The 17,072-nt window shown below is 39.6% G+C and overlaps 2 protein-coding genes across 3 annotated transcripts; one reads left to right on the forward strand and one right to left on the reverse strand.

Annotated features, from left to right (window-relative positions):
- Positions 1–5,141: 5,141 nt before the first annotated feature.
- Positions 5,142–11,420, forward strand: plp1b (proteolipid protein 1b). 2 transcript variants are annotated; one of them, XM_047380111.1, is made up of 7 exons: positions 5,142–5,298; positions 7,092–7,278; positions 7,370–7,526; positions 7,740–7,917; positions 8,167–8,240; positions 8,395–8,460; positions 10,623–11,420. In XM_047380111.1, the coding sequence occupies exons 1-7, from the start codon at positions 5,295–5,297 to the stop codon at positions 10,692–10,694; spliced, it is 738 nt and encodes a 245-aa protein (XP_047236067.1). In that variant the 5' UTR covers positions 5,142–5,294; the 3' UTR covers positions 10,695–11,420. The 2 variants fall into 2 exon arrangements, with proteins under 2 accessions (XP_047236067.1, XP_047236065.1); XM_047380109.1 differs by lacking the exon at positions 5,142–5,298 and adding an exon at positions 6,505–6,708.
- On the reverse strand, positions 10,678–16,351 carry si:dkey-125i10.3 (fibrous sheath CABYR-binding protein). The gene is made up of 10 exons (XM_047379868.1): positions 16,131–16,351; positions 15,801–16,031; positions 15,471–15,701; positions 15,141–15,371; positions 14,814–15,041; positions 14,478–14,708; positions 13,185–14,378; positions 13,026–13,088; positions 12,765–12,867; positions 10,678–11,699 (listed from the first exon to the last, which is right to left on the reverse strand). The coding sequence occupies exons 1-10, from the start codon at positions 16,232–16,234 to the stop codon at positions 11,595–11,597; spliced, it is 2,721 nt and encodes a 906-aa protein (XP_047235824.1). The 5' UTR covers positions 16,235–16,351; the 3' UTR covers positions 10,678–11,594.
- Positions 16,352–17,072: the final 721 nt, after the last annotated feature.

Here is a 17,072-nt window from a genome sequence, read left to right on the forward strand (position 1 = left end):
AAACCCCTCTTAAAGGCTCCATTGGGACCTTAATCCTAATTACCCTAATCATACAACCAGAGCTACAATGGAATGTAGCCGATCATGTGTTGTGGCCCTATGAAAGTCCAGACCTAAATCCAATTGAGAATCTGTGGCAATTGATTTTCATAGATGCTTTCAACACAGTCCTATCTAACTCAAAATGTTTCCAGAAGAAATTTCAGTCTCTAGAAGCGCAAAGCTGTTGGAGACATACTTCAGATGAAGACAATGTTTTCATATGTTTATTGGTCAAATATTTTGAACACCCTGTATCATTTTTCAATTTAATTTTCCTTTAGGATTAATAAAGTATTTTTAAATTGAATTGAATTTTTCTCACACTATAAAATTAGTCACTACCTGGTGTTGGTCCATTACATAAAATCCCAGTACAATACATTAAAGTCTCGGTTGTAACGTGACAAAGTGCAAAAAAAGCACAAGCGGTATGAATACTCTTGCAAGGCACTGCAATGAAGTAGCAACCAATAATTTATTTGGCAGATTCCAGAAATTGCTTGGTGTTACTGTGAGACCATGAGACTACATGTGCCCCAAGCACACATGAGGATTTTTTAAAACTGTGCGACTGCATCCATACCCTGCAGGCTTCAAACACAAAGCCACACAGCGCCTGAAATAATCACAAAAGACAATAAAACGTGCAGGCGAATAGACGTCCAGCTTGAAAACAGCTCAGCCTGAACTTTGCTTCATCACTCACTAAACCAAATAATTTCAACTATCAACACGGAAGGTCATCGCTGTTCAATTATCAAGGGGCGGTTTGTTTGTCTGATGGGTGTTTGTCTGGTTTGTCAGAAAAGATAACATAAGAAGCATAGTGATAACAGGGTGAAAGGAGGGTGCAAACATAGTGAGGGCCCATGCATATTGCTACATTTATAGTGTAAATATTTGCAACTGCATCCACCTCTCAGCAAACAGCTACAAAGACCACTCACAGAGAAACCCCACCACTGAGCATCTACGTTCCGCACACACAGTCCCATAAATGCTATTGATATGATGTAGAGCGCATTTGCATTTTCTGTTCATGCAACACAGACTAAAGGTAATTATGCTAAATAAATAAATGATATTTAAAGCTTCATTGCACGTAATGTATTAAGGTCTATTTGTTTGACATTACCTTATGTAACATCCTGGGTGTTTTACGCTATTCTAACTTGTACTGTCCTAAAATTTATCATCTGAGCTCCTCACATCACTGACCACAGTGACTCAACTTTTGCGCTGTAGTTCATACAAAAAGTTTCTTTTTTTTTGTGTCACCCAAGCAAGAAAAACCTCTAAAATTTCTCCCTCCCACCAGATACTTTCATAATCAGCACTAATGTCTGTTTCCCACATGCATCTCACCTGCAAAGCTGACAGCCGATCAAGATCTTCACACAAAGCACAGAGGTTAATTCATGCTCCAGGTCTCCCTCTGCTGTACTCTTCCATGGATTTCTCTGATATTTCAGAGGCATCATTCCTTTGCACTTCCTTTACAGCATGTTTTATTAATCTTTTCTACATGCTAATTACTTGATCTCCAACCACTCTATTTTTTATGAGATAACAGGATAGAGAATGGCAACTAGAATCCATTGAGCTTTTTTTTTTTTTTTTTTTTTAAAGATACTATCATAAAAGAAGTCAGTTAAAGTCTGTGAGTCTGTCAGTCCCCAACAGAGCTAATCAAACAATTTTGCGTCTGTGGCACGACCAGATAATTATTGTGTCTTGCAAAATGTTAGATTGTTCAAATAGCGATGACATGTAATTAAGATTACATTTAAGTAAATTCAGTTTTAATTACATAGTGCCTAATCTTTGCAAGTCATGATACATTTATAGTGTCTTGCAAAGGTTACCATAGATCTTGAACCTTTTTTTGTCACCTCACAAACACAAACTTCAATGTATTTTATTGACATTTTTTGATTACCCTACACAAAGTAACATATAATGGAAAGAAAATGATAAACATTTTTCATAATGCTTTGCAAGTACAAATCTAAAAAGTGTGACATGCATTTGTATTCAGCTCCCCTGAGTCAATTTCTTATAGAACCACATTTTTTTGCAATTACAGCTGCAAGCTTTGTGGGATATGTCTCTACCTGCGTTGCACATCTAGAGTAAAGGTTTTATTAAGGTCAGTCTGACTGGATGGAGAGGATCTGTAAGCATACATTTTTAATCTTGCCACAGATTCTCAATTGGAGTTAGGTGTAGACTTAAACTGGGCCATTCTTGCACACAAGAATGCTTTGATCATTATATTTGGCTGTATATTAAAGGTCTAAATCCTGTTGGAAGGTAAACCTGTGCCTCAGTCTCAAGTCTTTCACAGCCTCTAACATGTTTTCCTCCAGGATTGCTCTGTGTTTAGCTCCATTCTTCCCATCAACTCAGACGGTGTTTTCCACATGTTATGTCTCCCCTAAAATTGCCAAACTGCAAAATCAAATGGTTTTCTTACAACACTGGTTATCTTCTTGCCACTCTTCCATAGGCCAAATTTGTGTAGTGTTGGACTGCTGTAGTTGTTGTGTGAGAAAATACTTACACCTGAACTGTGGAGTTCTGCAGTTCCTACAGTTATCACTGGCATCTTGTCTGCTTGTCAGATTCATTCTCTTCTTGCCTGGCCTGTCAGTTCAGATAGATGTCCATGTCTTGGTATAGTTTCAATTGGGCCACACTCTTTTTATTTCCAGAGGATGTATTAAACAAACCGGGCTGGTGGTCCACTCCACCCTGTTCGGCCATTTTTGTAGTTTGATAACAGAGATACAATTGTCTAGCTGTGCAGAAACTTTTTATTCCCAAATTATTTAAACAATGTCAACAAGAGAAGACTCAATGCAAATACTTTGACATAACAAAGCTGAACGGATGTAAATCTAAACCTAAAAATATAAAAATATAACCCAAACAGTATATAATGATATTTACGTATCACCTGGAGAGACCAATTTCCACCTTTCTGCACTCCTACAGAGTCCAAGTACAAAACAAAATGTTTTTAAGAGTTAAAAAAGTGGAATTTGCATAATATGTCTGTCATGCCACAGAGCTGTGTACTGGTTGGTGTTGTGGTGGTTTCTCTCTCACCTCTGCCTGCAGGGTTGTCACAGGCAGGTGCAGCCCCACAAATGAAGATCATCAAGGCTAATCAAGGAACGGTTCATAAGCAGCAGGAACCTTAAAGGAGGTGTCAGATTGTTAACTCTCCTACAGTGGTAATCAGCCCAGCTGGCTAACCTATGTTCTCTTGTCCTTTTGATCTGTATACTTACCTGAGTTTGTGCTTCTCTCTTTAGAAGAATCAAGCTTGGATTCTCCCTCCTGAAGGTACTACGCTGTGTTAACCCAACCAAGACCCTCTTTCTATTTCCTGGAATCTGCAAACCCAAGTAAAGTACAAACCGCTTCTCACGATTACCTACCTCAAGCTCATCTGGCTGTCCACCTTCCGACTCCACACTCCGCGATCTTGAAAACAAACAAAGAGAATCTCAGCCAAAGCATAACAACTTCCACTGTCAACCTCAGCTTCTGTAGTTTAACTCACCTCCTCCCAGAAACTCCCACAACAGCATTAAGACACCTCCACACAATCCTCAAATTTGAATATTTTCTCATACCCACCTTGCTCACTCACTTCTCTTCCTCAGTGCACCCACCTGCAGAAACAAGGCATCCAGACGATCCCTCTGCCTCCCCTCATTTGTAAATCTGTTAAACCAAAACCTTGTCTAATTGTAATTGTTGCCTGCACTAGAGTTGTTTTGCCTACAGTCATGACAATGCCCCCTTTAAACTTCTCCACAACCTAACCCCTGACCTTTTGTGGAGTGTTCTATAGTCTTCATGATCCTGTTTGTTCATTAATGTTCTCTAACAAACCTGAAGCCTTCACAGAACAGAGATTACATTTTACACATGTAGACTGTATTTAATCTATTTTAAGTGACTTTTTAGGGCAAATTAGCTAAACTTCATTTTATTAAGGATGATCAGAATAAAGGTTTACAAGATTGGCAAGAGCATACTTCTATTTTTGATCATTCTTTTTTATTATTTTGAAGACTGTATTCTTACGCTTGACAATTCTGCATTACTTTTTTTTCTATGACGTCAAATCCCAGCAAAATACATTTTGTGATTCTAATGTGGAACGGTTCAGTGACTATAAAGACATTTGCATGGTGCTATACAATAATAATCTTTTACTTGCATCTGATCCAGTTGTATACCTTTGACTTAAAACAGAAAACAAAAAGAGGATGAAGACTTTCTCTCAAATAAAAAGTATTTGAAAAAGGTCAGTCTTTTCTCCTGTCCCACACTGGCTACTTTGTCTCAAACCCTGCTTTGACATCAACTGGGTCAAACTGGAGGGAGGGAAGGAGCACAGCAGCTGGACCAAACTGTCAATGTCACCCTTGTTAGTCAACTTCATCAATGTGAGCCACTGGCGTTGTGATTTATGTCACTCTTTTCACTCTGCATGCTTCTTATCTCTTTGTTTATGAACACGTTGTTTTGGAGAGCATTAAACTGTGCGACTGTATGTTGCTGGCATGTGGAGCTTGCAGACAGACAGCACAGGCATGCTGACAATAAACACATTCACAAGTGGAAATTAATTGAATGCATCCTGTAAACTACTGTGCACTAAGCTAAACAAATCTGTGGTATAACTATGGAAAACTCACAGGGATGCCGATGCATTTTTGATTGAGATACAAAAATAAAACAGAAGAGACGAGAAGATAAAAGAAGAGAAGAGAGACGACAGTCATAAAGTGTTGCTCATTTTAAAATTGTCAGTGTGTTTAAACTGGTTTAAACTTTAGAGTAAATATCACTATAAATGGTAGCTTCACAGACTTTTTTCTTTAAACTTGAATTACAGTGTAAACCCATAGTGAAATACAAGAGGGAAGCAGGTTTATAGTCAGAAGAGCTACTAGATATACTAAAACAAGTAATAAAATTTAGATTGAGATTTTGGCCCCTCATCTCATCCCCCTTCCTATACCCAGCGGCTACACAAATAATGACTGGCAGCTGAAATGGGACTTTGTGACTTTAAGATGTGACTCGGGGAGATGTGCTCTATCTATTGTTGATGAGACAAAAGCGCGAGTCAGATTCATATAAGGGTGGCAGGGAATAACTTCTCATATCCTCATATCAGTCACAAAGCCGTCCAGCTAAACTTCAATATCCCGCTCTTCTTTCTGGACATGGGTGAGTGCACAGAATTTTTAATAACTCTTATCATCTCTTATTAATGGGATTTGAAAATTGTGAATTTCATTACTTGCTAATGTTGCCTTTTAATATGTCTTTGGACACCGTGTTGACCTTTTGCACCATGAGCAAACTTGCTTGCTAATTACTCCTGCACTTTCATCTATCAAATGCATTTTTAGGTTCAAATATTCATTTACAGCTGAATCAAGCTCAGTAAGCAAAGGTGATTTCAGACTTAATTGAAAACATCAAGTGCTCAGTCGGGACTACTTTTGAGGGCAGAAAGAAGTCCTCATCTTTTTAAGCATCATTCAAAGTCAAATCATAGAGGCTGAGATTGATGCGGACTTAGTCTGACCATGCTAAGTCCATGCAAGGTCATTCATTAGAAAGAGGTCAGATGCTACCACTTGCTTACAAACAACTTGTGCATATTTTTGCATTTTTAGCAACCTTTGCATAGTCCCTGCAACTGATGCAAATGCAGTTTAAGGAAACTTAGACAGAGGCAATGGTGGCATTCATCACTCCATGACTACAACCCTTTCTTCAGCAGTTTGTGTGTGGCTGCCTGCTACCACCATTATTTTTGGAAACTCTCACTCTTCCTTCTGTTACAATTTAAAATCTGGGAAAACTTTAGTTGAACTAGTGGCTATTTCTACTACTGAGTAAAACAACACAGATGCTTTGCTACCCTTTCAGAGATAAATTTAAAACTATAGTCATGTAGATTTAGGAATCTGTGAGCTTTCTTGTGCATTTGTTGTCATTTTCAAAGTTGTTGTTGTGAAGCTGTTTGAATCAACCCCTTTTCTGCTCGATTTCCTTCCAACCAGTCCTTGAACACTTGACCCCAGCCCCCTGCCCACACTGACACTCAGTGCCAGCCTCAGCCAGCTGTGGATTGCAAGAGTAGTCACACTGCCAGTGGTGCTGAAAAGGTCCCGGTGACCCCTTCTGGGATCACGCACTACACTGTTTCTGGTGTCATGATGGCCTTTGTTTGTTTGACATCAGTGTTCTTTGTTCATCTCCGATCTCTCCAAACACAATGGATATTGTATCCGCGAATCACAAAGAGAAGCTCTTTCTTTGGGCCCCCTGTGAAGCCAGCGTTTCAGCACCGTCCCTGAATAGCCCGGTGACGCCTGTGACCATCACAGAAAGAGGGGCAGGACCAGATTAAGTTAGGACTAAGCTGTGAAGTGTTGGCACAAGCAGAAGAGCCGTCGCATACGTATGAAATCAGTGCAGAAGTGTGGCAATATTGTACAGTAGCGCGACTTCATAGGCAGCACTGTACATCACTGCTTGGTACTAGGATCTTTTCTCGTTGCGGAGTAAGGCATCCCAGGCAGCAAATGTTTCCGGTCAGACAACACTGGCTTTGCAAAGCCTTAGGTGCTTTTCTCTATCCAATTTCTGGCATTGTATTTATTATTAACCGTTTGGATTTTTGCTAAATGCTTCATCACGGCTACTTAAACTGGAAGACATGAAAGATTGCTGTGAGGGCAGCGGAGACTGCTTTAGTTTGGACGCTTTGTTGGGAGACGCTGCTTGAACTCTTGTTTATTATTGCTGTCTAATTGTCTTTTTTTTCTTGTTTTCGGTTGCTTTTGGGGGGTTTTGACACGTGCACATGGATTTTCAGCCAGAGCAAGACCTTTCTCATAGCTCCCCAACAGTATGAAAAAGCCCCCCGCGTGTAGGGCCGTTGATGTGCTGTGTGATTATATGTGCGGTGTGTGCCGCCTGTGTGCTGATATATTATGCCCCCTCAGGTTGTTATGATTGCTGTATCCGCTGCATTGGGGCAGTGCCCTACCCATCCCTGGTGGCCACCTTGCTGTGCTATGCCGGCACGGCCTTGTTTTGTGGCTGTGGGCACGAGGCGCTGGCCCAGACGGAGGTGCTTGTCGAGACTTACTTTGCCCGCGACCCTCAGGACTATGAGGTCATGGCAGCATTGTGAGTTTTGCTTGAATAAGTTCATACAAGTGCTCAAAATTTATTTATTTTTCTTACCATTTGACTGACTTTCTCCCTCCAACTTTTCCAGTATCAAATACTTCCAGTTCGTGATCTATGGTCTGGCATCATTTTTCTTCCTCTATGGTCTCCTGCTGCTGGCTGAGGGTTTCTACACCACAAGTGCGGTCAAGCAAACCTTTGGGGAGTTCAGGAGCACCCATTGTGGCCGCTGCCTCAGCCTGACGGTGAGTCTGGGCGGGTTGGGGGGGATAATATGACATCAGGTTATTGTTGAGATGCTGAATGCTTGTATGTCTTAATGAAGCCCTCTTTGTTTCTGTATTTCCATCCCAGAATCATTTATTATGGGTGATGACCGATTTTAACGAATGCACATTTGGCACGCTGACACCTGAGCGCCTAAAGGCGACTAATCTGTAACCTTCTTGTTTCAACAGATTATTATAGTCACATACATCTTGGCCTTCATCTGGCTGGCAGTGTTTGCCTTCAGCATTATTCCGGTCTTCTTTCTGTTCAACATGGAGCACACCTGTCACAGCATCAACATCCTGGCTGAAACCACCCCCAGCATTAATCAACACAGCTGGATCTGCATGGACCCTAGGCAGTACGGTGGGTGCCTCCTACGATGGCTGCGTGCATATACACCCTCAATGAGCATGTGTCCTTTGGAGTAAGGGGATTAATCGATGGGGAGTGGCCATTAGACTGATGGTTGCATTTGCTATGAAATTATGTAGATAATTCTTCACTACTATGTCTCTGATCTGCTGCGTGTAAAGCGGAGCTTTCATGCATCACAGGGCTGTCATGATTCAGCATTACCAGGAGAGCCCTCACTTACGCCATGTTTTCATTCAGGTCTGCTTTCTTGGGATGCGGTGCCAGGCAAGTCCTGTGGAATGACATTGGCATCTATTTGCAAAACCAGCGAAGTGAGTTTTTGTTTAGGAATCAGTCATATTTGTTTGATATTATATGTTTTGCATACATTTGTGAGAGAGCCTTTTTATCTAAGGAAATTATGATAACAGAGAATGTAATTTATTTATATAAATATAAGTAGATTTTTTTTGTTGTTTCTTACAGTTTCATACCACCTATGACTTGTACATAGCCACATTTGCAGGGGCCGGAGTCACTCTTTTGGCGCTGGTAAGGGCTCACCTTATTACTGTGTTTGCTTGACATTTAAAGGGGTTGTTCAATTATTATTGGAGTGTTGTACTATTAAGAATTTAGGAGTGGTCAGTATCTTACCGGCAATAATTGCTGAAGAATTTTCGTTTTGCGCCACCCTAGTCAGAGTGGCGCAGAGACCAGCGTTGGCTTCTATCATGTTAAAACAACTTAAATGAAAAAAATGTGATTGTGTTTCTTGCGAACACTGGTTTAGAAACCTGTATTTCATTTCACTGACCATTGATAGTTGTTGGCATAGAAGTCTACAGTTATTTACAACAAAGTATGTTACAGTCTCTGGTATGTACCTGCTGTTAATGGAAAAGTTTAAATCCTTAGTTCATGACCTGATACTCAGATAAAAGTATTCAAACCCCTTCTGTGTTGTTCTGTTTAAACTTGATCGATGGCAATGGTTACTACAGATGGTTCTGTTTAGTCGTAGAAAGATGGTTTCCCAGCTATCTCCAGGGCATGTATATGAGATAACATGTATGCCACACTATGTAAAGTTCAATTTCCATTGTCAGCATGTCTAGGACAACATGGTTTCACCTCGTTTCCTTCCGTTGTGAGTCTGGGTCTCATGGGAATTACCTTGAAAGCTGTTGAAGCTGCTCTAAGGAGTATTTTTGCTTTGTCTTGGCAGAATGGTTTGGCAGCACTCCTGAGCACATGTCCAATGCTGTAAAAAATTATTCTCTCTTGCAAAATTTTAATAAAGCTAAATCCGAGTGACAATCGTCAGTCTCTGTCTTGGTAAAAACACATGTTTCCACAACACAGCATATGTAACATGTCCTGGAAAACATAACTTGTTAGGTGTAACCAACCAGATAGCCATTCTATAGAAAAAGTAATGTAGGGTAAAAGGAGGAAAAAATAGTGATTGCATGAACTGCTGCAACGTTTTGTCTTTTAGACTTCTTTACCTTTGTAAGAGGTAATTAATCAGTTTGCTCCATACATTGTGTTTTGAAGTGTTTCATCCAGGGAGGGCCACCATAGTCTTTATATTGAGTTCTGTATAAATGACAGGGTTGTTACTATACATCCAGCTAATAGAAAAATTTGGGGAGAAACTAAAGACTCCCCTTTCTTTAAGTGCAGAAAATTCTATTCCATTTATAACTTGTCCATATGTTTGAATTTTTATGACCATCTAATTCTAATGTACTCCTTTTGATAAATAATTCTAATTTTAGCACCCCTACCAGCTACATGTTAGCCCATCATGGGATTATCGCAGAGCTTACAAATCCCTTGTATTTTGTGTGTCATTCTGTTGCTGTTTTCTGCAAGTTTCTTACTTCAAAATAAGGGTTTTAAATATTTTATGGATTAGCAAGTTTAAAGAACTCGCATTTGAATCTGGCAGCCATAAACGTATCTTGGTCCTACTTCAGTAAATGAGATCATATACCTTGCATCTAGAAAGTTGTGGGTTTGAATCCAGGTCAAAGCATGTCTGAATGAAATTTACATATTCTCCACCATTCATCCGTGGTTCTTCATTTATCCTTCCACAGACGAAAAACATGCATGTTAGGTTAACTGACCTTTCTAAATTACAAGGTTCTTTGTCTTGTGTGCCTCTGTGTTGTCCTGTAATAAACAATCGACCCATGCAGATTGCAGTCTGCCCCTGACCCAATGTCTACTGGAGATAAACGCCAAAACCCCCAAATCAGAAGGATTAATTGAGCAGAGAAATTGGATCAATATCTCAGGCCGCCTTACGTTATTACAGCCATATTAACGATAGCATAAGCCACTGTGAGATTTTTTAATAAGACAGGAGATCACTCTGTCCTTGGCTCTGCTTTGACTAGCCATTAGCTGGAAAATTGATCTCTAATTCACCTAGTTCCTACTAGGAACTAGCTTTTTCCTAGTTTTTCCTAGTAGACTTTCTGAAATAACAAAGAAACTGTTAAGGTTGATTATTGCTGCAGGCATAAGGAACAATACCCTGATCAATTTCTGAAGTCTTTAGTAGAAAACATCCTAAAAATGCAGTGTGACTACATTAATGTTTTTATCTGTTTCTGCTTATTAAATGCTGTAAACTCCCAGTGTGTATGTAGAATATTAAAACGGTTTTATATCTGTCTTTCTCTTACCTTCCTTTGCAGTTTCTGTATCTGGTCCCCAGCACCTACAACTATGCAGTCTTGCGGTTTCTAGGCAGAAAAGGAATTCGCTAAGTGCTACACATCTGGCTATGAGATTCTCGTGCAACTCTAGATTTTCGTTCTTTCTTCTTGAAACAGAAACTTTCAAGCCTGGATCGTCAGCCATCCTTTTTCTTTATTCAGATAACAAACCGTTCTCTTCAGCTTTATGCATGAACAACAGACAAAGAGATGAAGATAATTCATCCACAGTAATGAGCCCCAACCTGTTCCACAAGTCCTCCTCTCAGATGATTCTCTTAGCTTTGTTGTTCATTTTCTCTCTTTTGATTCACTCTGTGAGGCTTTGCTGGAGCTGATTGTGATATATGAGGTTTCATGAATAATTAAGAGCGACGACAGCTTTGCTTTGCAAGTCATAACTGTGTGCTCCCTGTTCAGTGTTTACTGGTGCAGATATTGGTTTTGAATATGATTTTTGCTGCTGCCTTATTATCCCCAGCTCGCCCATGAGCATCATGAGTCTAAAGCAAGTGAAGCTGAATGTACCAAAGTTTCTCTTGGAGCTTCTCACTTCCGAATAAATCTGCTGTGCATTTTTTTCTCCTTCTGTAAGGAGGAATTGTCTTCATGACTACCTAAAATAAGCAACAGTGAGGTCAATATTTAAATAACTGCTCTGCAGCTGACCAGTGTTGTGTGTGCTTATTTGTAATTAAGGCTAATTAAATGCTTTGATCTAAGGGATTTGATTGTGATTTTTTTAATCATATGTCGCATTAAAATAATTTATTCTGATTGTGAAGCATTTTATTCAAACATAATTTGCATATTACACCATGTCCTCCATTTCAGTGAAGGAAAACATTGAGAAAAACCATGTACAGAGAAAAGGCAATTCTGGTGAAATTCTCAGACAGCACATTATTCCCTGTAGATTTTGAGACATACAGTATTTGTCCCCAGCAGTATTCATATGTTAAGCGCTCTCGCAAAGCAGACGTCACACTCGATCACATTCTCATGCAAGTATATACGGGTCAGTAAGTCTCCGAGGATCCTGGCACAAACGCCACACTGCAAAGCACATATACGTGATTAAGATTAAGCAGTGATAAGAGTCACTATTTCCTACTGTACAGTGCATTAATACCTCTTGATCTTTCCCACATTTTGTCACGTTCAAACCACAAGCTTCAATGTATTTTATGGCCTTTGGGTTATTCTGTTTCAGACACACAAATTTGTCAGAAACACCTGATGTGTTTCGACAGAAAAACTTCCATCTTCATTAGCCCTCGAAACCTGCAAGGTATGTTTCCGACAAATTTGTGTGTCTGAAAACAGAAGAGCTTAAAGGCTATACCAAACAGAAACACTGAATTTTATTGGCTCAATGTATTTCATTGGGATTATGTGCCAGACCAACACAAACTAGTGCATAATTATAAAGTGGGATATATAGTTAAAAAATGTCAGTCAGTCAATCCGTCATTTTCTATACTGCTTCTTCCATAGTGGGTCGCGGGGAAGCTGGTGACTATCTCCAGCAGTCTATGGGCGGGAGGCGGGGTTAAAAAATAGTTAAAAAATATTTTACACGTACAAATCTTAGGTGTGTGGCATCGGCCCTTATTACTTTTATACAAAAACTCCAGTGCAACCAGTTCAGAGGTTGCCTAATTAGAAAGAAAGCTATAAGTATTCCTGATTAAAGTTTGTCACAAGGCATATAGGGAACACAGCACGTGTGTGGAAGATGGTATTCTGGTTTGATTACAACAGAATTTAACTTTTTGGCCTGAAAGGCAAATTCTATGAAACTAAGTCAAGTGTACTCTGGCAAACGTTGAGCCATTTTGTAAAGAGAAACTAGATAAAACTAGTTTTTTAGATCTTCAAAGCTAGTAAAGTTACACCCCAAATGACTTGCAACTGTAATGGCAGCAAAAGCTGGTGTGACAAGTAACCAAGTTTTAGCTTACTCTGACTACTGTATGTAGGCCTATCACATAACGCCCCAATAAAATACACTGAAGTTTGTAATTGTAACCTGACAAAATATGAATAAATTCAAGGGGTGTGAATACTTTCACAAGGCACTGTATATTTAAAAAATGAAATATGCAAGGCAATGCATACCTTAAGGCATTTTGGATGGCACACCACTGATGGTTCACTCAGAATGAGCTTGATATTCCCATCAATGATTTTGTTGCAGTAAGAGCAGGCAGGTCTTCCACCCCTAAAACACATTTGAAAACTATATATTACATCTTAGCTCAAAGCTTTCAGGGCTTTTGTTATAACAATGTCCTATCATTTTGTCAAACAATATTTTCCTATAAGAGATGACAAATCATGCTGATGTTAGAGATGTTATATGAAATATTGTAAGCCTACCTGTATATTTTAGGAACTTGGGAAGATTTTAGCTCTTCTGCAGGCTTTTGAAGCTCTTCAGAACTATATATAAAAAACAAACAAAAAAAAAAAACAATAATCCTCAAAAATATTAAGCGTTTTAATAAATCATGTTACTGTTTGTGAAAGCACACTTACACTTTGGTATCAATGGGCTGCTGATCCGGCTTCTGTTGACTAAATTTTTGTGACTCTTCAGTTTTAGGAACAGATTCTTTTTGGGCTGTTTTTACATCTGGTGCATCTGTCAGCTCAATGGCTCTGTAATCTGAACCATTCGGAACATCTTCAGAATCTGCAGCAAGTATGGGTTTAAGAGCATCTTCAATGTTCAAATCTATGGGATCGACTACATCTTCAAGTGATGGCTTGACATTTTGCTCAACAGCAGCATTGTTAGCAGACTGGACTTCCGCCACAACAATCTCCTCTGTATTCATTTTTAAGACTGGCTCTTCTGTGTCTTCTTCTGGATCAACTTCATACTTCACGGCTATGACAACATCTTCAGCAGCATGTGGCTCAGGCAGAGTATAGGTGACGGGTTGCAAACTATTAACTCTGGGAGCCTCCTCACTGGGTGTTGCATTATCCACATCGGGGGTTTCCACCTCAGCCTCAGCTTTAGCAGTTTTTTTGTCATCTTGTTCTAGGGGATGTTTTTCATAACTGTCCTCTGCAGGTGTTTCATTGCCAGGCTGAGTTGGTGACTTGCTCACAGATTCAAGGTGTATGTCAGAATCCACGCTGGTTTGAAAAGAAACATCTTCATCTGGTGAAGAAGTGTTCTCAGGCAACTCCTCCACCATAAACTGAAGGGGATTGGGTACAATTTCTTCTTGTGTCTCCTTTAGCAGGGCTTTCTCTGAACTCCCATCTGTAGTTTGCACAGATACTTTGACCCCTGCATCCTCCAAACTACTTGTGTTTGCTGGCTGTGTTCTGAATAAAGCTTCCTCTTGAGGTTTCAGTACAACTACTGGTGTAGCAGTGACCTCTGCAGTGTCTGTGACACTGACTTTCACTTGAAGATCCCTGGAAACCTGGTAATCTACATTTGTAGGGTTAGTATCAGTTTTTTTTCTCTTGACTTCTGCAGCTTTATTGGCAGGTGGTGGCTCAGCTGCTTCAGTGTTTTGGTTTGCTGAAACAACAGGTTGGATTTGGTCTTTCCTATCAACATCTGCAGATACCTTAACCGGCACCATGTTTTGTTCCACATTAGGCTTGCTAGTTGGTGCTTCTACCTTCACCTCCTTGTTTTCTTCATCTGTGCTTTTCACCGGCAGTTGCTCTTGTGTCTTATTAATCTGCTCTGATGGTGACTGGAGTCTGTAACATAGCAAGATATTTATTCACAACTATAAAAAATCTACAGTAAATCTACAACATCTTGCAAACACAGTCAAAGAGAAGATGTTCTATACTAACTTTGTATCTCTTGTGGTATTGTCTGCTTCAGTGTTTTGGTTTGCTGAAACAACAGGTTGGATTTGGTCTTTCCTATTGACATCTGCAGATACCTTAACCGGCACCATGTTTTGTTCCACATTAGGCTTGCTAGTTGGTGCTTCTACCTTCACCTCCTTGTTTTCTACATCTGTGCTTTTCACCGGCAGTTGCTCTTGTGTCTTATTAATGTGCTCTGATGGTGACTGGAGTCTGTAACATAGCAAGATATTTATTCACAACTATAAAAACACATAATCCTAAGTAAATCTACAACATCTTGCAAACACAGTCAAAGAGAAGATGTTCTATACTAACTTCGTATCTCTTGTATTGTCTGCTTCAGTGTTTTGGTTTGCTGAAACAACAGGTTGGATTTGTTCTTTCCTATTGACATCTGCAGATACCTTAACCGGCACCATGTTTTGTTCCACATTAGGCTTGGTAGTTGGTGCTTCTACCTTCACCTCCTTGTTTTCTACATCTGTGCTTTTCACCGGCAGTTGCTCTTGTGTCTTATTAATGTGCTCTGATGGTGACTGGAGTCTGTAACATAGCAAGATATTTATTCCCAACTATAAAAAATCTACAGTAAATCTACAACATCTTGCAAACACAGTCAAAGAGAAGATGTTCTATACTAACTTTGTATCTCTTGTGGTATTGTCTGCTTCAGTGTTTTGGTTTGCTGAAACAACAGGTTGGATTTGGTCTTTCCTATCAACATCTGCAGATACCTTAACCGGCACCATGTTTTGTTCCACATTAGGCTTGGTAGTTGGTGCTTCTACCTTCACCTCCTTGTTTTCTACATCTGTGCTTTTCACCGGCAGTTGCTCTTGTGTCTTATTAATCTGCTCTGATGGTGACTGGAGTCTGTAACATAGCAAGATATTTATTCACAACTATAAAAAATCTACAGTAAATCTACAACATCTTGCAAACACAGTCAAAGAGAAGATGTTCTATACTAACTTTGTATCTCTTGTGGTATTGTCTGCTTCAGTGTTTTGGTTTGCTGAAACAACAGGTTGGATTTGGTCTTTCCTATCAACATCTGCAGATACCTTAACCGGCACCATGTTTTGTTCCACATTAGGCTTGCTAGTTGGTGCTTCTACCTTCACCTCCTTGTTTTCTACATCTGTGCTTTTCACCGGCAGTTGCTCTTGTGTCTTATTAATCTGCTCTGATGGTGACTGGAGTCTGTAACATAGCAAGATATTTATTCACAACTATAAAAAATCTACAGTAAATCTACAACATCTTGCAAACACAGTCAAAGAGAAGATGTTCTATACTAACTTTGTATCTCTTGTGGTATTGTCTGCTTCAGTGTTTTGGTTTGCTGAAACAACAGGTTGGATTTGGTCTTTCCTATCAACATCTGCAGATACCTTAACCGGCACCATGTTTTGTTCCACATTAGGCTTGCTAGTTGGTGCTTCTACCTTCACCTCCTTGTTTTCTACATCTGTGCTTTTCACCGGCAGTTGCTCTTGTGTCTTATTAATCTGCTCTGATGGTGACTGGAGTCTGTAACATAGCAAGATATTTATTCACAACTATAAAAAATCTACAGTAAATCTACAACATCTTGCAAACACAGTCAAAGAGAAGATGTTCTATACTAACTTCATATCTCTTGTATTGTCTGCTTCAGTGTTTTGGTTTGCTGAAACAACAGGTTGGATTTGTTCTTTCCTATTGACATCTGCAGATACCTTAACCGGCACCATGTTTTGTTCCACATTAGGCTTGGTAGTTGGTGCTTCTACCTTCACCTCCTTGTTTTCTACATCTGTGCTTTTCACCGGCAGTTGCTCTTGTGTCTTATTAATGTGCTCTGATGGTGACTGGAGTCTGTAACATAGCAAGATATTTATTCACAACTATAAAAAATCTACAGTAAATCTACAACATCTTGCAAACACAGTCAAAGAGAAGATGTTCTATACTAACTTTGTATCTCTTGTGGTATTGTCTGCTTCAGTGTTTTGGTTTGCTGAAACAACAGGTTGGATTTGGTCTTTCCTATCAACATCTGCAGATACCTTAACCGGCACCATGTTTTGTTCCACATTAGGCTTGGTAGTTGGTGCTTCTACCTTCACCTCCTTGTTTTCTACATCTGTGCTTTTCACCGGCAGTTGCTCTTGTGTCTTATTAATGTGCTCTGATGGTGACTGGAGTCTGTAACATAGCAAGATATTTATTCACAACTATAAAAACACATAATCCTAAGTAAATCTACAACATCTTGCAAACACAGTCAAAGAGAAGATGTTCTATACTAACTTTGTATCTCTTGTATTGTCTGCTTCAGTGTTTTGGTTTGCTGAAACAACAGGTTGGATTTGGTCTTTCCTATTGACATCTGCAGATACCTTAACCGGCACCATGTTTTGTTCCACATTAGGCTTGCTAGTTGGTGCTTCTACCTTCACCTCCTTGTTTTCTTCATCTGTGCTTTTCACCGGCAGTTGCTCTTGTGTCTTATTAATCTGCTCTGATGGTGACTGGAGTCTGTAACATAGCAAGATATTTATTCACAACTATTAAAAAAGCACATGATAT

The sequence above is a fragment of the Girardinichthys multiradiatus genome, chromosome 11 (genome assembly GCF_021462225.1).
Source record: "Girardinichthys multiradiatus isolate DD_20200921_A chromosome 11, DD_fGirMul_XY1, whole genome shotgun sequence".
NCBI classification, from domain to species: Eukaryota; Metazoa; Chordata; class Actinopteri; order Cyprinodontiformes; family Goodeidae; genus Girardinichthys; species Girardinichthys multiradiatus.